Source organism: Trachemys scripta, chromosome 14 (genome assembly GCF_013100865.1).
Source record: "Trachemys scripta elegans isolate TJP31775 chromosome 14, CAS_Tse_1.0, whole genome shotgun sequence".
In the NCBI taxonomy this organism is placed as follows: domain Eukaryota; kingdom Metazoa; phylum Chordata; order Testudines; family Emydidae; genus Trachemys; species Trachemys scripta.
The window spans coordinates 393923-419607 of NC_048311.1; the positions used below are offsets into that span (position 1 = coordinate 393923).

Sequence of the window (25685 nt, forward strand, 5' to 3'; positions counted from 1 at the left end):
CCCTACATGTGATTTAGGAGCTGTGTGTGTTGGTCTAAGAGGAGGGATGAGACAGTTCCAACACCTCCCCCACAAGCCAGATACAGTCACAAAACCAATTACTGCAAGTCATTAAAGCTCAATGGGTCCAGCCACTCAGAGAATGGAGCATGCAAGATGGGGCATAGATGGCCTGGCTAGATTCTCCAGCCATCTGAGGCAGAAGGAAGATTTCACACATCTGAGAAATATTATATGTGGATCCAGATGCACAGGGAGGGTGGAGACTATCAATTCCCCCAGTTTTCTCTGGAAAAGGGAAACAGAATCACAGTGAGAATATGAGCCCAGGCTGGGTCTTAGAAGTTTCTTGGCTTCCTAAGAGCATGTGAGTTGGTTCATGTCTTCTCCTGTAATTCAGGAGGGACCCATCACAGTCAGCTTGCAAAGAAGGGTACATTTCATAGAAACAAAGAATATCAGGGTTGGAAGAGACCTCAGGAGGTCAGCTAGTCCAACTCCCTGCTGAAAGCAGGGCTAATCGCCGGACAGATTTTTGCCCTAGGTCCCTAAATAGCATTCTTAAGGATTGAACTCACAACCCTGGATTTAGCAGGCTAATGCTCAAACCACTGAGCTACCCCTCCCCCCAATTTAGATGGGATTAAATATATTATCATACTTCCATAGAGTTTAAGGCCAGAAGGGACCATTAGATCATCTGGTCTCACCTCTTCTACACAACAGGACATACAATTTCACTTGGCTATCCCTGTATTCAGCCCGATAACATGGGTAAGGCTAAAGTATTTCAGTCCTCAGCAGACGGACCTGTTGTGAGACTGTGACGATGTAGGAATTTTTGCAATGTTTTCTATAAATCCTGTGTGTGCCTCAGTTTCCCCTGTATGCTGCATTGTTACCTAGTGGGAGGATAAGAACTGGATGCTGGAAGGAGTCAGGGCTCTCACCTGGGACCTGACCAACAAGAGATGGAGAGAGACAAAGAGCTTGAACAAAAATGTTCACTGTAGCTTGGCAGGGCTCTGAGCTAACCAGAAGGGACTTGGACCATGTTTTAACCTTCAGTTCTCTGTGCTAATCTAAGGACTTTCCATGCTGCATTCCAGACCCTACTTTATTAACAACGCTGTTTGAGTGACACTGCAAATGCTGGGTGAGGTGCATTAATCCCTGAAGAGTGGACAAGTCTCTACCAGGAGCCTGTCTCAGCTGGACTCGCTGAACAGTGCTCATGGTGCGAAGCAGGAGGGCTGAAGCCCCAGAGGTTCATTCAAAGAGGCAGTGAGGCTTAGCCTATGCAGGAAGAGCAAGACCCCTAGGGGGTCTGGCACATTGAGGAGGTTCCTCCTAGAGACTGTTCCAAATCTGGGCACGTATCACCAGTCCTGTGGATCCATGACAGAGCCACAAGCAGAGAACAGGAGAGATTGAGGTGCCACCAATGCCTTAGGCCCCTGCAATGGTAGGGAACTGATTAGGTCTGACATGCCCAGATGATCCCAGCAGGTGACCCGGGCCCCATGCTGCTGAGGAAAGTGAAAAATCCCCAAAGTCCCTGACAATCCAGACTGGGGAGATTTAGGTGAGCAATAGGGCTTGGAGCATGTGAGCCAGACCCACTAACCAGGCATCTAGAAAAAAGGATTCTCTGGGTCACCTAAGAGCACTGGTCCACCCTGTCCAGTGCCCTGCTCCAACTGAGGCCAATATTTGATGCTTCAGATGAAGGGGGAGGAGGAAGGAAATCCATCTGACCAATTGTGTATTGGGGAAAAAAGTCCTACCTGCCCCCTTCAGACAGACAGCTGAAGCTCTGAAGCATGAACTTTCATTAGATGTGCATAGGCTGTTTGTTGTTGTGAAACCTGTTTTTTAAAGGTTTGTTCCAATTGCTAAATAAAATACTGTGTTTTAAGGTGGATGTTGGTCAATTTCACCAGTCACAGGTTCCTGGAGTGAGGAAACACAGGTGCCTGGAATCCAGTTGGACGTGCAGGGTGATAAGCAGTTGGTATGTGGGATAGAGTACCTAGGTCCTGGTCTGAGAGTGCAAGGAGCATGAAATTCCGCTCTGAGTCAGATGAGGGCATGAGGCTCAACACCTGAGGTGGGTGTTTTCAGAGAGACCAGAGAGTAGGGAGAGGTATTCTAGCCCATAACCAGCTCTACCCTTGGCACTGCCATATGACAGTGACACTATCAGGAAACTTCTGCAGGTGGTAAAAACAAGGATCCTGGGGAACAATTTCAAATCATGAAAGATGAGAAATGGTCTAATACCCCTTGACTTCAAAGGGAGGAGATTGGGGGACTGAGCGATTGCTCTAGGCATTGTTCAGCAAGGAAGTGTCTGGAAAGGAAAGGCCCTTATCATGATGTGGGCTTAAGAGATAGAAGGTTTGGTGCCCCAGATTTCTCTCCTCAGTACTGCTTGTAACAGGATAATGCACAGAGTGAAGCACTCAGGGAGAAGTGAATTGGGCCAGTCTCATCCAGTGAGTCTGCAGCAGACTCAGGAATTAAACTAGACCTCACGACCCACACCGTCTGGCCAGCATGTCTCCAGAGAAATCAGCCATGCCAAGTGATTGCAATGTACACAGGGACTTTCACTAGGGCATTTGGGGCTCCACCATCTGAGACCAATAAATGTACCTCTGGGAAGGAGTCGGGTCCTTAATAATATGAAGACAGGGAAAAGGGGGCCTAGCGTAAACTTTCAGAAGTTATTAGTGACTTGGGTGACTCAAGCGGGCACCCCTCAGAAAAGGAACACCTTAAAATGAGCCTGATTTGCAAAGGGCAGGTCCTTGGTACTTTCTGTGGGTCAGGAGTAGTTAAAGGTGTCTCACCCTGGACACCCAAAAACTCCTGTGGCTTTTGAAAACTAAGACCAATGTGCTAATAAGATCCCCTGGCTTATTCACTGAGTTTTTGGTGGGCTGCTGTAATGAACTGAACATCTCAGTCATTTTCTTGTGGGCAGAAGGACATATCATGCAAACTGGCCCTCTGTGCACAGTCATCTGCACCACGCTGGTCAATCTCTTAAGAGAGATCGAGGATTGAATTTGACATGGAGAACGGATTTCCCAGGGTGCCCGCTAGGGAATGGCTGAAGCTCTTTGCACAGAGTGGGATGAGGTAGGGTGAAGCCACTGCCAGAGCTTTACATTTTTGTTACTTAAATATATAAACATTCACTTTCTGGAATGGCGGAAACATTCAGGGCGAGGGAAAGATAAGCAGATGCAGAGCGCCTGGTAGGCATCCCAGAGCCCTCAAAATGTAGGTCAAGATTTGGAGCAATGCTAAATCAGTTTTATCATTTTATATTCTTCGGCACATTATTTCAGCTATGGTTTCATATGGCATGGCAGAGTCAATTACATTGTCTTCCCTAAACTCATGGGTGCCAAATGCATTCCTGGTGTAACTCCACAGAAGAAATCCAACTCACGGCAAGAATGTGTCCAGCCCATTTGGTTGAGTTATTTCCTCCTGAATCCACTCCAGTGCCCCACTGGGGATAACCAGAGCAGTCTGCTCCCCATAGTTGGCTCTCAGGGAACCCGCACAGTCTGTTAGTTTTAGTTGCTATTGCTACCGGCATTGTACTGAGCTTTTGGGTTGGTCCTTGTACACTGTGCAGAAGCTGAACATGGGGGCAAGGATTGTGAAGGGTTGGTGCTTCAGGGTGTCCTGAGAAAGTGTGATAGTTCTTGATTTTAACCCCACACTGGCCATTGGGAAGCAAATGAGGTCTCATTTCACACCACATTCACATGTGACTATCACAGAGAGCTCAGTGTAAACAGGGAGTGTCTGGCTCGGGGCACAGGGAACAAGGTAGGTCCCTTCCTCACTAGGTACCTTCTTCAGATCGGTCCAATAGAGTAGTGCTCAGAAGCTGTCCACTTTCTGACCCCTGTGAAAAGAGTGGGTGACATTTCTCAAAGTCCTGTGCAAAAAAACAGAGAACACGCACCCAACCAATGAATCTGAGCTAATCCACTCCTTTGGGAGACTCAGCGGAGACCAAGGACCAGCCCTGACCCAGAAAGACCGTCTCACAGTACAATAGGGGAACTCAGTTCCCAGCTCCTGTTAAGTCATTGGCCTCTTTTTGGAAATTGCACCAACCAGCAGATGGGGGGAAATCAGAGGCAAACGTGGCAGGGGCGGGATTTCTAGAGATGGACCAGAGCCAGAACCCCACAACACAAGCCCAAATAGCTCAGGTTGGGCCTATCTCTGGATATTTCAGTCAAGAATATCCATCTTCGTTCAGTGGAACTATTCCCAGTGTTTATAAAGAAGGAAATGATGAGTTATGCTCCCATTAGAAGCATGGGGAGGGGCTCATGATATTAAAAATTCAAATTTTTTTGGCAGACTTAGCGGGAGACCCTGACCAAGGGATTGGACAGCTATCTTGCTGCAAGGAAATGTGGTGAGAATCTTACTTTGAACCAAGATTGCAGTTTTGTTAAGTCTGAGTCATTAGAAAGCATTTTTCATTTGTATTTGCTTGCTTGTAACCATTTCTGACTTTATCCCTTATGCTTGAACTCACCTAAAACCTCTCTCTTTTCATTAATACACATATTTTATTTTTTATCTATACCAACCCAGTGCTGTGTTTGAATTGAAGTGATTGTTAACTACAGTTAAAGCCACAACTTGTTGTGCTTTAGTCTCTGTAAGGCAGCAATGGACATTATTATTACTTCTCTAAATATTTCAGGAGAAGGCTGGACATTTCAGGGCAGATGGTTTTGGGGAAATTTGGGACTGTGGTGTGTGTTGGGGCCACTTGGCTAGTAATAACCAAGGCTGGTAGAGACCACAGTGTGGCTGTGATGTTACAAGCAGGCTGCTGGAGTCAGAGTTGCTGAACCAAGTCTGCTTAACACAGAGACACTTAGTTCATGTTGTATGCTGACTGGGAACATGCATCCAAGGAGTTACAGCAGCAGATTATTTTAAGGTACTCAGAGCTAGAGGACAAGCAGTGGCACAACCTCCCACTCGTCTGAGTTGTACCCCAAAATGTGACAATCACCTATGTCCTGTCAGCTGTAAGCATTAATAAAACAAATCTATGTAAGAGAAAGAGACTGGTAAAACAAGACTCAAGACAGGAAAAAGCTAGGCCAACATCTTGGCATATGTATTACCCCATCCAAACTCATTTACTATCCATAATTATAAACTATTAAATTAATTAACAAAATCCTTTTTTTATCATTCAGCAATTCTTCATCTGTATATTTCGGTATCATAATTCAGCATCTGTGTATCATTTATACCAGCCAAACTATTCATTAACCTTTACATTTATTTGCATAAGAGAATTATAGGGAATACAATGATCTGTAATGTCAACATTTCTTATCTTCTCCAAAAATGGGTTTTCAGGGGACTTTTGCTCAAAGTTCTAGCATCAGGCTTGTCAATTATTAAAAGGCCTTCTTTGTAATTTTGCCCATTGCATCTTGATGGGTGATCTTTCAGTTTTGGGGTTTGATGATCAGTTGTTCCCCAACACTACTCACTTGCCTACCTTAGGGATTTATACTGCCAATATCAGCACGCTATCTGAGCATATTACACATAATCAATAGCCATAGTTTAAATCCTGAGTGGACTTCATAGAGTCTCTGCCTCTTCTTCTCCTTTGCGATAAAAATTCTGCTTGGGATTGTAGTCTTTGCTGGAGCCTGAGGCATAACTAGCAGTGTGAACGAAAGGCTAGGAACCAGAGTAGGTCTGGGCTTGGCAGAATAGTAACTCACCCATTATCAGCTAACCAAGTAAGCACACCCCTGACTGGAGAGGATGGTACAAAACGACACATCTCTCAAGTAACTATGTAAATGCATTCCTAAGAGATGGTACAAGAGCACACTGACGCCTCGTAAATATAAGGAGGGGATGACAGGATAATGGATAAGTATGTTGTGTTCGAACTAGCAGATACAAGGTGTAGGGCTGGCAACTAACAACATCTGGAGCGTAATACCTAACTTGTGTGTATCAATGTATAAAAGGAGATGTCATAGGAGGGACATCCAGGTCTAGGGGACAGGATCCTGGTTTTGTGTTTGAACTAGTACCATTGTCACAGGCATACATGCATTAGTGCACCTGTAGCACCTATGGGGTGCTAGTACCGTGCTTTGCCGACAATACATCTGGCCGAGCACCTTCACCACTGAATTGAGCCTGTGGTCTTTCTTATGAATGACATTGAGGTTTGCTGAATCAGTATGCTGCTCTCTTTGCTTGTGCAGCTAATACCAAGAACACCACACTAGCAGCATTAATAACTTAGCAGCCTTAACAACACTTTGCAGCAGTAATAACACTGATGACCCCAAGCACTCATTTGGTAAGTGGGGAAATGTGGCCTGGAATCTGTAAGACTAGGGCAGAGGCTGTAGCTCTGAAGAAGAAAAGTAAGAAATGTAGAATATTACAAACTATGGGTATAGCCATTAGATGGCTAAGCCAACATGCCACAAAATTGGCAGGGCAAATATGGGTCATGATCCGGTATCAGATATGAGCTGGCTACAGAGCTTCCTTCAGAGCAAGGCACACACAAGGTGTGCTCACTATAAGATCTTTCAACGCTCTGCCAGGCATGGCTGAGGTCAGCTTAAACAAGTTATTTCACACACATGGCAATGTCATGGCTGAGCAGTACAATGCAGTTTAACATTCCATCACAGGGGGAACCCAGGGTGCTGCAGATCAGGGTTGAACACTTGAACAGAATTGTGTGTTGCGGGGAGCCCAGGGCTTGGATAGTAAGGGGGACTGCGGGTCAGAGCTTTGTGTGTGTGGGAAACCAGAGATGGAATATTGGAGGTGGGGAGTAGAGGGGGAGGTGTGGGTTAGAACTGAGGGCATAGGCAGAACTGGGGACTGCAGACAGCACAGTAATGCCTGTCACAACCCAGGTGCATTGGCTGATCTCTGTCACTGAGGCCTAGAAACATAGAATTGCCTTTTGCTCACTGCCTCTGGGCTGGGCTGCCTTTGCTAACCTAGTGGGAATCTGAGGTTTGTTTACATATCAGTTTCACTGCAAATTCCCGCCCCCCCCCCCCTCCACTTACATTTCCACACTACCTTGGAGTCTGATGGAATTGATGAAGGAAGAGATCACCTTTCACAGGGGCTGGGAATGAATGGCTTGACCCCATTCACGTTACCCATAGTGGGCTATTTGACATAGGAACAAACCCTTCCCTTCCTTTGTCTAACTTCAATCAATGCCTCTGACTTTCTTTTCTAATCAGCCCTGATGAGACTGCCACTGAGACCTGCATTTCCCAACATTTCCATTCTAATGGCCCTCAGTCAGTGGGACCTATTAAAATGAGAGTAACTTTGCTTCTGCCGCTGGCCCTTGATTCCTTGAGAGATTTGTCAGATCCCCAGGCAGTGTCCAGCTCTAAGATGGGATTTCTCAGAGTCCTGATTAAGGCACATGAAGTTATAATGACCCATGTGTCCTCCTCTAAATCTCTACAGAGTCACAGGTGCTGCATGGCTAATTGGAGAGATTGTTTTAGTAGCTGTGTTGCTAATGGGGATGTTTTTAATGAGCACATAAGGAAGCAGGGTTGTTTTGTTTTGTTTTGTTTTTTGAATTAGTATTTTTATCCTAAGCAAAGCATTGGTGAAATTAACATGTTCCAAATGAAATTGATCAGCGTTCCTTCAGGCTAAGGAACCATCAATCCGGTTTTGTGATCAGACATATAGAAACCGCTGCATCCTTAAGGTCAAGCACCTTATACCCTATGGGCAGAATTTTCATTGCCACTTCTCTGATCAGCTACCAAGGACTGAGATAGTTCTTGTTAAAGTGTATCCCCTTGCCAATGCTGTCCTTGGCAGAGTGTTACATTCACTCTGTGAGCCTCTTGTCAGCTCCAATTCCCACCTGCTTTGCCTGTGAAATTAGCAGCACACAGAATGAGAAGGAATATTCCTTAGTTTCCAAAAATCAGGATATAGCTTTAAAGCAAAATTAGCGCCTATGACTGTAACATGTACCCACTCAATAGCCACTTTCCAATGAAGTCCACTTTCCACAGGGAAGGGACCATTAGTGATAATAGATAGATAGATAGATAGATAGATAGATAGATAGATAGATAGATAGATAGATAGATAGGGGGAAATGTAAACGCATTTAGCCAGGTAAACAGAGAGATGATTAGGCAGATGAATGGCTTGCAAGGCAGATTCACAGATGTATAGGCAGACAGTTAGACAGACCAATGATAGATGTAGTAAGATGAGGCCCGGAGACATAAACCTTTGGTATCAGAGGCCGGGTATGAGGCCTGAGGCCTGAACTGAAGGAATGGTCAAGATGTTGCTAACATAAAGCAAAGTTAGGCTGTGATCCAGAGGCAGGCCCTGCTCACAGAAGTTGGCAAGAGGAAGGCTGCTAAAAGAACATATGTGAGGATGGCACCAGAACAGCCGGGTACGAACACATCCCACAGAGATAACAAGGAACAGGCAGACCCAGCCTAAAGAAAAGGTTAAAAGGACAATATGATGGATAGACCTATTTACCCCAGTTGAGGATCTAGTCCATCATGGTAGAATCTGATAAAATAACAATAACTATTTAGTTTACCTAAATATTCAAGATCTGAAGGTGTAGGATCCTTTATTCACCAGAGATGACTTCTCTTTCCAACTCCTAAGCATAAGGCAGTAAAGAATGTCCATCAGTGTAAGTGTGATAGTATTAAAATTGCTGGTCTGACAGATCCTGGGACTGGATGACAGCAAATGGATCATTTGATAATTGCCCTGTTCTGTTCATTCCCTTTAAGTATCTTGCACTGGCCACTATCTGAAGACAGAATACTGGGCTAGATGGCCCATTGGTCTGACCCAATATTGCCATTCTTATGTTCTTACGGTCTTAGCATAAAACAAGAGTTATTCCTTGAAGTTCAATCTATTAAGTTACTGAAGAGGTTAAGAGGTAGCTTAAATATGGTCTATAAAGGTCAGAATTTTATAGGGATTTAGGTGTCTAAAGATGCAGACAGAAATGTAGTGTAGATTTTAAAATCACCTCATTGCAATTGACTTCAATGGGAGTTAAGCACCTAACTTGTCTAGGCACTTTTGAGAATCTCACTAGGTGCCTATCTGCATTTTTAGATGCCTAAATACCTTTAGCAATTTGGCCCTAAGTACCTGCAAAAGGAGAAGATTCCTGATAGTCGAAGTGTCCTTAATCTAGCAGACAAAAGCAGAACAAGATCCAATTAAGCCTGGAAATAGGAAGCAATTTTTTCACCATGGGGGTAATTAACCATTAGAACCACTTGTCAAGGGTGTGGTGAGTTCTCCATCACCTGAAATCTTTAAATAAAGATGGGATGTTTCCTTCAAAAGATACGCTGTAGGTCAGACACAAATTACGGGTTTGTTGAGAGAATCATTGGGTGAAATTCCCTGGTTGGGGTTATACAGGAGGTCAGAAGAGATGATCATAATGGTGCCTTCTGGCTTTAAAATCTATGAATCGCTGATGTCAGTGAGCCTGATTCTCCCTTCACTCATCCCAGTGTAAACCAGGAGTAACTCCACTAGAGTCAGTGGGGCTGATTCCCCTCTCAAACACCTGCTGTAAATCTTCCCCTTTCTCTGCCTCAGTTTCCCATCTGTAAAAGGGGGATAATGATCCTGGCCTCCTGGGTAAAGTGCTTTGAGATCTACTGATTTAAAGCGCACAGTCATCCTGTGGAACTCCTTGCCTGAGGAGGTTGTGAAGGCTAGGACTATAACAGGGTTTAAAAGAGAACTAGATAAATTCATGGAGGTTAAGTCCATTAATGGCTATTAGCCAGGATGGGTAAGGAATGGTGTCCCTAGCCTCTGTTTGTCAGAGGGTGGAGATGGATGGCAGGAGAGAGATCATTACCTGTTAGGTCCTAACCCTAGCCCACTCCCTCTGGGGCACCTGGCATTGGCAGACAGGATACTGGGCTGGATGGACCTTTGGTCTGACCCAGTATGGCCATTCTTATGTTATGCATCAGAGCTAAGTACTATTGTTATTCTTTGGCAGGCAGAAGAATATGTCTCATTGTGCTCTGTTGTTCAGCCAACTCTTTTTGGGACAAGATCCAAGAATAATGGATGGAGGTTTGACATAAGACACGAGCATGTGAAAGTTGTTCAGAATTCAGGGCAGAGGAACTCTATGAAGGTAGGTGTATAAGTTTACAAAACCCACATAGGGATGTAGGAATTTGGGGACTGGCCCTTGAGCTATTTATTTAATGACCGCACAAGCAATGCACTCAAAGTTCCTGAGAAAGTCTGTGGATTTCTCTGAAGATCATGTCCCAAGGCTGTCTCTGAGCAGTTGAAAAAAGCCTTCGTGAGGCAAACACTTTTATTTTGCCTGAACAGAGCAATTAAGAAGACAGTAGCATATCAGATATAGATAGTTTATTTTCAATTAAAAGTATATAAGGAGGTATGCTAACTATCTTTTAAGGAGAGTTGATGGTTGACTCCATTAAGGTAGGCTGAGAGCTAGAACCTTTTGACAAGTTTCAAAGAGTGTGTGTTAGAGAACAGCATTATTGTCTGCTTTTTTAAAAAAAAAAAACATAGCTGTATTGGTTTTCTCTCTATGTTCAGAGATCAGTTTCTTCTACATCTAATGTGATATTTTTTTCCCAATTCTGGATACATCCACAGATCCAACACAGTGAGTATGTTTTGAAAATTATTTGAATATCTTCCCAGAATATGTAGGATTTACACAAATTTAATTGAAATCAGAATGTTTTCTTGTTATTATGATTCCTAACATTCAAATTAATACTAGTTTAGATTCCTTAAGCAGAACAAATTTTACAGTCTGATTTTCTTTTCATTGTTTGTGCCAGGTTTTTTTAAGCTAGGATTTTCATCCGAGTCTAAAGGAGTCAGATGAACAAATCCCACTGAATGCAATGTATGTGGATGCCTAATTCCCTCAAGCATCTTTGAGAATGCCAGCCTGTGCTTCTGCATTGTACTCACACTACAGTATAAAAACAGGTTAGACAATTTCTCTTGTGTTTATAGTCAGTTTCTGATCAGTTTCACCTTCTTGCTTTCTTGCAGAATAATTGTAGTTTTGCAAATAATGCAGACTCTACACTTTCCAAAATAAAACAATCTTCCCCTGTATTTAGTCCAAATCAGATCTGATGTTTTTAGAGAGAAAACATAAGTTTTTGACAAGAAGAAATGAAAAGAGAGAATGAAAATGCTCTGTAGTCAGCACCTTTCAGAAAGAAGGACATGGAGTTCACGTCAGTTACACTTTTGAAAACATACTAAAGACAGTGCAGTTTGCAGAGGGGCTCATTAAACTGAATAAAATGGGGTCACACTTTGTATTGGGCACTATTTATAAATGCTTTCTAAATAGGGTTGGACGGTTTAGATTTTTATCGGGAAATGTCAATAAATCCTATTTCACCATACACACACAAACCGATGAAAAAATATTTTCATTGATAATAGTTGAAATTGATAGGTAGGCAAAGTAAGGCTAATGTTGCTTGAGAACTTATGAGGGTTTGATTAAAAGCTATTTACTTTGTGTATTTTGACACATGATGTTGACAGTTTGTGTTTTAACAGTTATAAAGCTTTAAATGTTTGAATTTCAGGATGTGTGGTCATTGAATAATTATTGCCTGACAGTCCCCCATTGTCTGCCCCTGCCATAATTTCTCACACTGTGGAAATTTAATTGATAAAAATAAAATAAAAATGTTTAAAACCCATACTTCTGCACAACTGTGCAAAAATATAAAAACAAGGCTTAAAAATAAACATTGATATTATCTGTTGAAATTGTTTAAAAAAATGAATTTTTCCAAGCCTTCTTATAAGCAATTAAAAATTACAAGTATGTTAGAAACATGAGCAATATATGTTCCAGATGGTTATATGTGCATCAATAGAAAGTTTTACAAATGATTATGTCAGGGTTATAAGCAATATATTTTCATGGGTGGAAACAATACAAATTGCTCAAACATTTATTAAAGCATCAATTATTTATTAATTGAACCTTATTATAAAGTATGACCAAAATGAGAGGTGAATGGAGTCTGGAAGTCTGTGGTACCACCATGATTACCAATGGTTCAGACGAGGTATAAGTCAAATACGAGGGTATCACCATCATCATCAACAGCGACAACAGTGGACTGTCCTTTTGTTGTTAGAGTCAGGGGCCCAAGTTGCCCACTAGAGGCCAGGCCATTCCTTTAAGATGTCTCAAAGCAGACATCTAAAAACAGAGGCATCCCCAAATCAATAGTCTCTTTTGAAAATATAGGCCAGGACTCTTGGGTGCTGTTTCAGGCTCAGGGTGAGGAGTGTGTTCTAGTAGCTCAGAAAAAGGAACTGGGAATCTGGATGCCCAGGTTCTGTTTCCAGCTCTGGTAGGTGAATGGGTGCCCATATCTGTCTAATGCCCTGAGCTGACAACATGCTGAGGGTTCCCAGCTCCCATTGAGAGTTAAATGTTCACTACACCATACAAATTGTGTTCAGAATCCTAATATATATGTGACTACTCAGTTTGTTGTCTGTCAACAATGACCTGCATCTAACAAAATCACCTGTGTATTTTTTTGTCTTCCCTTTATGGTTTCATGTGTTTTGGCAGGTACACCACCTGGCCCCAATGGTGAAGGGAAATCAAACCAGTGTGAAGGAATTTATTCTGCTTGGGTTCCCTGGCTCTCGTTATTTTCAGATCTCACTCTTCATACTATTCTTGTTCATGTACCTCCTGACACTCACAGGAAACATCACCATCATATCTTTAGTGGGGACCCACCGTCGCCTCCGCACCCCTATGTACTACTTCCTCTGCAATCTCTCCTTCCTGGAGATCTGGTACACCACAGCTACCATCCCCAAGACTCTTACCAATCTCGTGTCCCAAAGCAAAACCATCTCCTTCCTCAGCTGCCTCCTGCAGATGTACTTTGTCTTCTCCCTAGGCTGCACTGAATTTCTACTCCTGGCTGTCATGGCCTATGATCGCTATTTGGCCATATGCCACCCATTGCGCTATAGCTCCATCATGAACAGCACCTTGTTCACTCAGTTGGCCATTGGCTCATGGGTAGGTGGCTTCCTGACAATTTCTGTGCCGGCGTTTCTGATCACCAGGTTGTCCTTCTGTGGCCCTACTGTCATCAACCATTTCTTCTGTGACATAGATTCTTGGACAGAGCTCTCCTGCACAGACACACACTTCTTTGAGATAGTATACATTTCTATGTGCTTTATTGTCATCCTGGGCTCCTGTGCAGTCACCCTGGTCTCCTATATTTACATCATCTCCACCATCCTGAGAATCCCATCTGCCCAAGGCCAGAAAAAGACTTTTTCCACTTGCTCTGCCCATCTCACCGTTGTGGTTATATTGTACGGCTGCTCCATCTTCCTGTACGTCAAGCCTTCTAAACAGAACTCACTGGACATGAACAAAATTGTCTCTGTCTTCATTACTATTGTGACACCATTGCTTAACCCTTTCATTTACACTCTAAGGAACAAAGACGTCAAGGTAATCTTGAGAAAGGCTTTTCATAGGACGTGATGTTATTGTCCAATGGCCTGGATATCATTGATTTAGGTAGGCAGCGAGGGGAAATCAAGTGAACCATCAAAACATCCGAATATTAAATAAATCCTTTCTGGTATCTAAATAAAACAAATAATAATAATAATGCAGAATTTGGCCAGAATTTGGAAACTATATTACCGTGACTGAGTCTCATTTACAATAAGGCAACTTTGAATTATTTTGGCAGTATAAACGGGCCTTAAAATGGGTGTGACTGTAATTTACAAGGTCTGAAAGACCTTTTTACACTGCTGGAATGATGGAAAGGGGTCTTATTTTCAGTGAGGATCAGGCCCTCGTTGTTTGTGTATATAAACTAGCCTGATATGATATAGTTCTCCATTTTACCCAGATACTTGCTTCTGACATTTAACACTCTAGTACTTTTGATGTAGCTCCACAAGCATTGACATCAATTTGCTTACAGTCCAGAAAATGTTGATAAGACTCTCTGAAAACTTGGAGAAGATTTGGACATGACTGGAAAGCTGTGATAATACTTTGTCACATCTGTCAACACAATGATGCAAATTGGACAGCTTCTTACTATCTTTCACATGATTTGACATCTTTCTAGCTCTATTACAACATTTTGAGAAGTGTCTATGGTCCAGAAGCCAAAGGTATTTAGGTGCTAAAATCAGGCTCGGCCTTTCCAGGGAGTCTAAAGGAATTAGGCACCAAAACCTCATTCAATTTTGATGGGATTTGTGGGCCTAACTCTCTTAGGCACCTTTAAAAATTAAACAACAATAAAATATAATCATGGGTCTAGGTGTGGGTATTTTGACATGTGATGTTGACAATTTGTGTTATAACATCTTATAAAGCTTAAGTTTTTGAAACTGAATGTCTATTGCCATTAAATAATTGCCTGGCCACTCCTCCTCCCACCCCCTCCCCCTATAATTTCCCACAACTGTGAAAGTTTAAATGGACTAAAATATAAAGAATGCTTAAAAGTAAACATTGATATTAGCCATCGAATTCTGCCAAGCCAATGTATATAACTTTATCCACATGGGGTAAAATTTAAGTCAATGGTGCTACTCATGTGAGTAAGATCATTACAGTCTGGCCTAGTGAACTCCAGAGATTTTCTGCTTTGTCCTATAATGTTTTTATACTGATGATTTCATATTGTCTTAATTAGATTGTAAACTGTTTGGGGTAGGGACCATTGTTTGGTTAATCACCTAGCACAATGGGGTCCTGGTCCACAAATGCATGACTGGGGCTCCCCGGCACAGTTGGGTTTGTCACTAGGAAATAGTTGCTTGGATTTTCAAAGGGGCATCCAATTCCCATTGAAAATCACCATCCAGTTAGTTAGCCCCTGTGGAAATCCCTTTTGAGAAGTTGAAAAAACCTTTTCCCATCTGAAAGATGATCCTTCACTGGTGTGAATGGTTACTGGCAGAGCAGGTTCAAAAATAGATTGTGTCCTGCCCTAATCTCATCCCACACCAAAATGGTGAACAGGTGCGAATAGGGCACAAGGTATCAGGCGTTGGGCCAAAAATGGGTGTGTCCATTGGTGGGACTCCTGACATCCAACCCTCAGTCCACAAATTGAGTACACTGGAAACAATCCCTATGTAATGGGCTACTCCTGCTCCATTGAAGGAATAAATGAAGATTCATTCCTGAGGTCAATGGATGGAGGACTAGGTTTCCAAAGGCATTTAGGTGCCTAAAGTTGCCCATGGACATTTAGAGGCCTAACTCCCATTGCAATCAATGAGAATTAGGTGTATAGATGCCTTAATGAGATTTTCAAAATTGCCTATTCAAGTTAGCCACCTACCATTCAATGGGAGTTAGGAATCTCATCAATATAGGTGCTTTGGAAAATCCCACTAGGCACCTGTCTGCATCTTTATGTGCCTAAACGCCTTTGGAAATCTGGCCTAAGTGTTAGCAAGATCAAAGTGTGAGTGAGCACCTCGAGGTCTGGCTGCTATTGTTCCTGCAGAGGAACACCTCTGGAGCACCTCAAGGTCTGGTGCATGAGGTGGGAATGACAGATACTTTGTGCTTTATTTTATTTTCCCGTGTTTCAAGACAGCGAAACACTTTCAAACTCGATTGACTCAGGGAAACAAATCTTCTGAAAAAGGAAAGGGTTTTTTTAGAAAGTAAATATAAAGCATCTTTAAGAAGGAAATGCAGTGTCTACTAGATTGCAGCCCAGGGCAAGAAAATGAGAAATTGGCATCTATAGTCCCTGATTTCCCAGGTCAAACTGGGCCAGATCCCTAGCAGGTGTAAACTAGCATTGCTCAATTGAAATCGATACAGATATGCTGATTTACACAAGGTGAGGATCCGGTCTATGTGGTTTGACCCTGGTTATGATTCTCACAGCTCCTCTGAAAATCAAACACATACTGTGTACACATGGGGCAAGATTCTGATCAGTGGAGTTATACCTGTATAAAACCAGTGCAAGTGAGTGGATGATCATGTTAGTCGGGGTTCTTTCAACCCAAAGCTCTTGGTAACTTTTACTCTGTGCGAGGCGGTGTCAGGAACTAAATCAGGGGAGACACGGCCGTCCGACCGATAGATGGCTGGCATAAACAGGGCAACACAAGAGTGCTTCCACTTAAAGCTGAACTTTACTTAGTTTCAAGCACTTACACACGTCCGCAACAAGTTAGTAACACCCCCCCAAGCCTTGATAATTACCAAAGCTGAGTGTGACTCTCGAGTGACACAGTGGCAGGCTTCTGGTGGCCAAATCTTCCGTCTGCCGGTGGGGACCGCAAGATGTATCCAGAGGGAGAGTCCAAAAAGAGTCCAAAAGAGTCCCCAAAGAAGTCCAACAATCTCAAGCTTTTTCCCTTTATTTATACATTAGTAATAGAATGACATATCCCTTAAAGAAACCTTGTTAAGTAAGCAGTTTCAAAGGTTAAGCAAGAGGTTCCTTCCTTGATTAACCAGGTGTAGGTTTCTCCAGAATTTGTAACCATGAGACCCCAATAGACATTCCTGGGGCATATCCCACTCTTTTAAAATGCATGTATCAGCAACTTCAACACAATTCTTATCCGGAAGGACGCAGGGACAAGCTGCCCTTTCTGTGGCACCCAAACCCCACCCCCCTCCTGCCTTGGTCAAGCTGAGACTGCTTAATGGCCAATTTACAGCTTGATGACTAGGCTGCCTTTAACAATATGCCATAGTGGTTTCAGGCACTTTTCTGGTTTGTCAAAGTCTCCCCGTACAATCAGGCTCAGATGCTCTGTTTTGTGTTAGATCCACTGATATATAGGGAGAATTTTCCACTGAAATAACAGCAGGGAAAGGAGACTATAAAATGGCTCCAATAATGCCAGCATGAGTCTGAGGGAGAGAGAGTCGGGGTGGAAGATATTTACCTGGAGTCACACAAACCGAAAACATAAAAGTGTCAGAAATGCAGGCCCAGCGCCTCAAAGGTATTTAGGTACCTAATTCCCACTGATTTCAATAGGAGTTAAGTGCCTAAATACCTTGAGGATCTGGGTCACAGTTCTTAAATAGTTATTCTGTGTAAGCTACATCCAGTTAAAAACAGTGGAGTTTCACTCTGTTTACTCAAGTTATAGCAAGTGAAATCCAATAGTCTTGGAGCAGAGTTCAGAATCTGGCTCTAAATCCATTGATTTAAGAGGGATGACTCTGGATTTACACTGCGGTAACTGAGATCAGAATCCAGACTTAACTCCATTGTCTTCATTCGGGTGATTGTGTTTACACTGGGATAACTGAGATCAGAAACTGGCCACAAACCCTGATTAAAATGAAGTACAGTGGGTCCCCTTGAAAACGTGACATCTTTGACTTAAAAGATTATAGGACAAAGCAGAAAATCATAAATACATAAGTGTAGTTGTGTCGGACCCAGGATATTTAGAGAGACAAGGTGGGCGAGGTAATATCTTTTATTGGACCAACTTCTGTTGGTGAGAGAGACAAGCTTTGGAGCCACACAGAGCTCTTCTTCAGGTCTGAAAGAAAGAAAGAAAGAAAGAAAGAAAGAAAGAAGTGCTTCTCCAGCCATTATCTGTTATATTTAAGCTTTTGGGGCCATAGACTCACTTTGGTTTCATCTTAAGCACAGAGACTGGCATTTTGTTGGTCCTTAGCAGATGACTGATAGTAAGATTCTTCTGTAATTTGGGAGAAATACCCTCACAGGTGGATTGAAGAGTTTAACACATTTTCATATTTGGGCCTACAAATTGTGACAAGGCTCCGAGCCTGTATTGGTGGGTCCCGTGCTTCCTGGCAGATACAGTGGCCTCAGAAGCTCACTAAGGCCCTCAATATGACTTCCCTTTTCCAGTATGGTGGCAAAGGTTACAGATTATTGAGCTACTTTCATCACAGGCCGGTATGGGAGGTGGGAAGGTGGAATACCCACAGCGTCTGTTGCTCCTTAGAGCTCCGTAGGCACAGTTTGGTCTCCTGCCTGCATCAAAGTCTGTTTCCCCTTTCAAACGGATCTCTGTAGGTCATTGGGGGGGAAGAAGGGGGGAACCCGGGCCCGCCCTCTACTCTGGATTCCAGCCTAGGGACCCTAATGATAGCAGCTGTTAGCGGCTTCCCTCCTCCACTGACGCTGCTTTGATTCCCTGGGCCATTTCCCCGTGCTCCCCTTTTCCAAGCTTCACCCTAAGCTCAGGGTACAGTAATTCTTCCTCTCCTCCAGTTCCTTTCACCTGGGCTCCTCTTGAGAGAACTGGAAAGGAGAGCTTTTAAAGCAGTGTAAGTGGGACCTTAATTGGTTCCAGCTGTCTCCATTAGCCTAACAGCCTTAACTGACCCTCTGTCAGTTAATTGAGGTCAGGTTCGGGCATTAGCCTAACGACCTTAACTGGTTAAATTGCCATCAGGTGTCTTGATTGGCCTGGAGTAGCCCCTGTTTGGCTATCCAGGGAACAGGGAACCTGCTCATTCTGAGGCTGACATACATGCCTTCCACTACCCTCTTATGTCCTTCTGGCCTGAGTCCGTCACAAAATTTACCCTTATTGTGAGCTCCACTGTAAAAAGTATTGGAAAGATCCGAAGATGTGACAATAACTTATCGTAACAAATGTTGATGGAAAAAGGTACGACGGAAAAACGGAATTAGTCCAAACAGAAAGGCATCTTGATATAACTCCAGGACTGTGTTAATATCATGCCTGGTAATTAAGACAGCGTACTTCTGATAATTCAGTGAACCAATATAGTTGTATCTCAAACTAGGCCTAACTGGTGGACAAAAAAAAGAGAGGATCGTCCTAATTCTGAGCAATGTCCTGACCAGATCTAGATGGAGAGAGGAAACCAGATGACACCACCACTAGCTCCAGTTAAATCCCAAATATAACCTGAGATATGAGACTTAAGGTGTCAGGTGCCACAAGTACTCCAGACTAACACGGCTGCTACTCTGAAACCAGGGAGATTAAGTGATTTGCTATTTGGGTTTCTAGCTCCTTAGGCTGCTTTGAAAATCTGAGCCTAAATACCTGCCTTATTATTGACTGTCCCTGAGATTTGAATACCCAATTCACTTTGTCTCTTTTGAGATTCCAAGCCTCAGTGATCTCATTCTTAGGCGTTACATAGTGTTGCTTAAGGGCTGACCAAGCACAATGTTACTGTGAGCTTTTTACAGAGAGTGAACTTCAGGGATCTTGTCCCGGTGGAACAGGACAACATTTAAACAGTTCTCAAGAAATCAGCTCTTTGTCTTGGAGTCAGCAAAAGAAAGGCTCTTTGCTCTGCTTCCACTGATAATCCTACATACCCTGAGGGGTTTCACTGCTCCGGGTCAAGAATATTGGATCTCCTTGGATGCTGTATTCCAGAGACAGAGAGCGAGATTAGACAGAGAGATCAGTAAGAATGTAGATAAACAGACTAAGAAAACAGAAAGAGGAGATCACAGGTCAGAATGATCTCACCAGATTTATAATCCGCATTTAAAGATAGGTGAGTTGATTCACATTTTATTCCTTCTTAATCTTTTTTTAACACTTTCCATTTGAAAGGAAAAGATTCTGCTCCCCTTATCCAGGGGTGGGTCTTGCTGCAGAGTCCCATTGACTCTATGAGACTTCTGCCCAGATGCAGATGTCTGTTCATGGGGAGTCAGTTGCTGCACAGGGGCCCTGGTTGGCAACACATTGACTTGAATCACCTATCTCTCTCTCTCTCTCTTTCTCAAGGCAGCACTGAGACAACTTAGATCAGTTGGTGGATGTTAGCAGTAGTATCTATTTTTGGAGCATGTGTGTGTGTGTGTGTGTGTGTGTGTTTGTGTGTGTGAAGGCAGTGTTTCTTAACCTTTTTGATACGAGCGACCGGCTTGCTGCCTACATAAATTATGTCAGGAAGATCTCAGGGACCAACGCCAGTCCACAGACTGGTCATTGAGAAACACTGTTAGGAGGGGGCAAGGTTAGGGGCAGGACATTCTCTGGAGCAGGGGTTTAGCTTTAGAATTCACTTTGCACAGAATCTGCCTCTGTTGACATTCAGGTTTTAGCACAAGGTCCATCTCTTTGCTTAGGCATTTGTTTGATTGGCTTCATTGCCATTTTCACTAAAAATCAAGGTCAAAATAGCCACTCACTTCCATGGGGGCAGGATAGATTCTCTTCTGTATGAACAGCCTGATATTCAGACGTGCAGGGCACTGAGTCAAAAGTCCCATTGGATGGGGTTTTCAAAGGAGCTGAACTGATTTAGGTACAAAAGTCCCATTAATTTTCATACAGACTCCACTTTCCAATTTATGTCACTGTACCCAGGATGTTTGCTGGACACGTTCATTTATTATGATTTTTATTATTCTCCTTCACTATTAGATAATGGAGAATTTTTAAATAAAATGGATTTTGAAACATACAAGATCTTTAAGCTTACAAAGGGAAAACTACTGTCTAAAATGTATCCCCAGGAGTCATCAGTAAATCCTGAGGCCAAGAACCAACTTCGTAGGTTTGGATAGTCTGAAGTTTGGTTAAACCCTCTGCAGAATTTCTGCTTTTTAGATGTTCAAATGCATTTGTTCTCCTTTGACTTTCCTTAAAATCCTTACAATGCCTATGATTGCTGTCTGCTGGAGGTCACTGCCCATGATGTCTCGCACTCCTAACATGTTCTTGTGCTGCTTATTCAAGCCCTGAGGGGTCACTTCAAGTGCTCCAATAATCACTGGGAATATCTTTGTTCTAGTTTTCCAAAAATTTTCCTCTTCATGGCAAAGTTCTTCATACTTTGACATGTTCTCTCCTTGTTTCTTTTTTATGTGTCTGCCTGCTGGCCTAGCAATATGAGTCAACATTGGCTTGTTTGTTTTCTTTTCCACAACTATGTCCAGCCTCTTTGCTTGCACTGTTTGATCTGTGACAATTGCCAGATCTCTTCATTCTCTAGGGCACTTTCAATTTGGTGGTTGTAATAGCGCATGATTTGTTTAAATCCATACATGCCACAGAGGCTCCAAGGGAGACACTTGGCAACCGCATTCTATCCATTCATATCTTCTCTCCCAGCCAGGCTCTTGCAGGTGCTCAACACAGGCTCCTACGTCTCTTCATTTTCGGAACTCATTCTTCAGTTTTGTCATTCAATTTTGCTTTGTGTGTCATTAAGCCATACTCGTGTGCTCTCCTAATCATGCTTTCTGTCTCTCTTTTGAGGTACCTTTCTTCAAGCCACAAGTTTGTTAATCTTCTCTCACTAATGGGTTTGATCCCTCTCCACCACTGTCTGTCCATTCATTTATTTGTAAATCTTTCAAACCTTTCTTTGGCAATTAGCTTTCTCCTTTCTTTCATGCTTTCTTGGGTTGTGATGCAGCTCGGTCATTATTTGTTATTGCAACCAGATGATCTTTAAACTGGTTGACTCCGCATATAATTGATGTTATAGTCTTGATTGTCAATTGCTTCCTCCACAGATAGCAGACCTTTTCCTCCATCACATCATCAGATGTGAATCCTACCCAAGTCTTGATTGATATTCAATGCTCTGTGCATCACCAGGAGCTTTTGTGTATGGATATCAATTTCTTTCATCTCCACTTGATCCACTGGATCACTTTGGCAAGTTTTCTGGTCCATATATCAGGGGGTAGCCGTGTTAGTCTGTATCTACAAAAACAACAAAGAGTCTGGTGGCACCTTAAAGACTAACAGATTTATTTGGGCATAAGCTTTCGTGAGTAAAAATCTCACTTCTTCGGATGCATAGAGTGAAAGCTACAGATGCAGGCATTATATACTGACACATGGAGAGCAGGGAGTTACTTCACAAGTGGAGAATCAGTGTTGACAAGGCCAATTCAATCAGGGTGGATGTAGTCCACTCCCAATAATAGATGAGGAGGTGTCAATTCCAGGAGAGGAAAAGCTGCTTCTGTAGTGAGCCAGCCACTGGTCCATATAAAGACAGGGGGTCTGAACCTCAAGTGATAAGCAATATTACTGTATTATAAGTCTACAGAGTGAGGTCTTTTCTGAAAGCTAATAACCCACTGGTGATTAATATCATTGTGAAATGTATGTATTAACACTATATGAGGAAATATGGATTCTTAATTATATTCTGTTTTAAAGTCTGTGGCCAACCAGGGAGAAACTGGTTGCTTCCCAGAAAGGAGAGAAGGCATCAGTCTATGCGTCTCCTATGTAAATTAAGCATGGTGGAACCAAAACAATGGAAGCTCCATTTGTATACAGGAGCTGGGAAGCCCACAGGAAGGGAAGAACATGTTGAGGTCATCCTGCCTCTTGAAGCAAGGTCATTGCACTTTGGACGATATAAGCAAGGAGAGAAGCCATCATTGGTATCTATCACTAGACAGACACAAGGGAACAGAGCTTTTGCAAGCTTAGAAAGATGGGTCTTTCAATGCTCTGTAAACTGAATATAGGTGAGACATCTTGAACCTTGCCTGTTCCTTGCTCGATTAAGCTTTAGACTTTTAATGAGTGTTTTCACTTTTCTTTGCATGTAAACCTTTCCAACTTTATTCCTTTTACTTGGCATCATTTAACCTGTGTCCTATTGCAAATACATTTGTTTTAATTTTACTATAAATCAACTCAGTTCTGTGTTTAAATGGAAGGGTGTATTTACCCCAATTAAGTTAATAAGCTGTGATGTGCTTTTGTGTCTTTAAAGGAACAAACAAACTGTATTCTTCCTCTGAACTGTTCAGGAGAGGGCTGGACATTGCAGAACACATGGTTTTGGTGAAATTCAGGACTGGAGTTGGGTCCACCTTGTTGGTTGTAAGCACGGCTGGTGGAAGCCAGAGTGGGGCTGCAGACAGGCTGCTGGGGTCAGAGGTGCTGAACCAGGGCTGTCCTACACAGACACTTCAAGGTGATGCATTTAGGGATTACTAACAAGAATTTTAGTTACAAGCTGGGGACGCATCGGTTGGAAGTAATGGAGGAGGAGAAAGACCTCGGAGTCCTGGTAGACCGCAGGATGACTATGAGTCGACAATATGACGTGGCAGTGAAAAAAGCCAATGCGGTCTTGGGATGCATTAGGAGAGGTATATCTAGTACGGATAAGGAGGTGCTGTTTCCGTTGTACAAGGCACTGGTGAGACCTCATTTGGAGTACTGTGTGCAGTTCTGGTCTCCCATGTTTAAAAAAGATGAACTCAAACTGGAATGGGTACAGAGAAGGGCCACTAGGATGATCAGAGGAATGGAAAACCTGTCGTATGAAAGGAGACTTGAGGAGCTCGGCTTGTTTAGCCTAACCAAAAGAAGGCTGAGGGGGGATATGATTGCTCTCTTTAAATATATCAGAGGAATAAATACCAGGGAGGGAGAGGAATTATTTCAGCTCAGTACTAATGTGGACACGAGAACGAATGGATATAACCTGGTCGTGGGGAAGTTTAGGCTTGAAATTAGACGAAGGTTTCTAATCGTCAGAGGGGTGAAATATTGGAACAGCCTTCCGAGGGAAACAGTGGGGGCGAAGGACCTGTCTGGCTTTAAGATTAAGCTAGATAAGTTTATGGAGGGAACAGTTTAATTGGATAACATGATTTTAGTCAAATAAACAGCGTGCCATTGCTGGTAAATAGTATCAATGGCCAATGAGGGTCTGGCTGGAGAATCTTGCCTACATGCTCGGGGTTCTACTGATCGCCATATTTGGGGTCGAGAAGGAATTTTCCTCCAGGGTAGATTGGCAGAGGCCCTGGAGGTTTTTCGCCTTCCTCCACAGCATGGGGCGGGGGTCGCTAGCTGGAGGATTCTCTGTTACTTGAAGTCTCTAAACCACAGGATTTGGGGACTTCAACAGCAGAGTCAAGGGAAAGGGGTTGGGACGGCTTTGTGGCCTGCATCATGCAGGAGGTCAGACTAGATGATCATAATGGTCCCTTCTGACCTTAAAGTCTATGAGTCTATGAGTGACTTGCATGCTTGCAGGTTGGTTGTGAGTGTCCCAGGTGGAGAGCTACAGAGGCAAAGCATTGTAAAGCATCTAGGATTGCAGGGCAAGTGGTGACACAACTCTTTACTGGTCCAGATTCCCCCTAAACACTGTCACTAGTACCTTCATTAATTTATATGCCATCAGATTGTACCAGTCTGCACATCTTTACAGATGTAGATGCACAGCTAGCCAAGTCAACCCCATAATTTTAGCTTTTCACCAAACTTTTCTACACATGTCATCAATCTCTGTAGCTCCTTTTGTGATCATCCATATAGTTTCAGATCATCCATGTCAAACAATGGTTAACTGATTGTTGCTCTTTGCTGATATGATAACCACAATTTACCTTATGGAGCATCCATGTGAGCAGCAGCATCGCTAACACAAACAGCACTGTGATAAGGAATTTTCTTTAATGAGGTCTCTTTAATTTGGCCCTCGTCAGTGAGGGTCCCTTCCAGGTAGTCAAATGTTCCAGTTAACCATATATTGCTGTAAAAAGGAAATATTCTCTTGATGAAACTTGTCCATTTTCAGTGTCTTAATAAACCATGATTATGGGAAGTTGTTGTATGTTATCTTGTAGTCTATCCAAACCAACTCTATATTTTTTTCTTTTTTTTTTGTCAGCCCGAGGTGATCTTTTGTCTCTTTTGTGTTTACTGTGCTGCCTTTTTGGTCCGGAGGCAGTGTGAGCTAGAAGTAGTTGGATCTTCTTTGTCAGAATTGTTCTTAGAAGTTCCCACTATCGTTCATAGGATCACTGTGGACTTCTTTGTTTTGTTGTATGAGGATGGTTCTCCCTGTCAAAATGCATCTTGGACATAAGTTCTTCAAACTTTTACTAAGGTGTTCAAGTGTTCTTAGACCTTTCAGCCAGAATCCATGCATTCTAGTCTGGGTGCTTTCCAAGTTTTCATTCCTCTCCATACCTCATCTATTTCTTTCTTTGATATACCAGTATATTCCTCTATAGTGTGCTTTTAAAAAAATTCTCTCATTTTTTATGATATCTGGTCTGAGGATGTACAACATAATCAGACAGCTGTCTGATTATGTTGTACATCCTCAGACCAGATATCATTCCAGTAGTTCTGAAACTCTTTCACATTATTCATTGACTTCCTATTTTTTCCTGTATTGCTTTTAACTTTAATCAGATCAAAGAATCTCCTAGGGTCTCTCATGAAGAGTACGTTCTCTTGCTACTGACAACTTTGTTCTGAATATCTTTCAAGCCGATGATTCTGAGTGATCAGCTTTTGTTTACATTGTTCCTTCACAACTCTCACATCCCTTTCATTCGGATGATATTTCACCTCCAGGGCTATTCACTTGTCTTTTCCTTTCAAATGATTTTTGTCAAATTCATCCAGTAGGCTGGTATCTCAACATAAACACTTAATTTTCTGGTTTATTCTTCGTTTCCATGGAGCTTCTTGAATATAGGAAGTTTTCTGGTGGTTCACATCCTCAGATGGCTTGAGGTTAAAAGGAAGAACTGCTATTG

General features: G+C 42.7%; 1 protein-coding gene across 1 annotated transcript; it reads left to right on the plus strand.

Moving 5' to 3' along the window:
- The first annotated feature begins 12757 nt into the window (after positions 1–12757).
- On the plus strand, positions 12758–13684 carry LOC117887563 (olfactory receptor 6F1-like). The gene has a single exon (XM_034790211.1). It carries the CDS (start codon positions 12758–12760, stop codon positions 13682–13684), a length of 927 nt encoding a protein of 308 aa, XP_034646102.1.
- The last annotated feature ends 12001 nt before the right edge of the window (positions 13685–25685 follow it).

Coding starts and splice junctions, on each gene's coding strand:
- LOC117887563 (XM_034790211.1), top strand. CDS start 12,758: ATGGTGAAGGGAAATCAAACCAGTGTGAAGGAATTTATTCTGCTTGGG.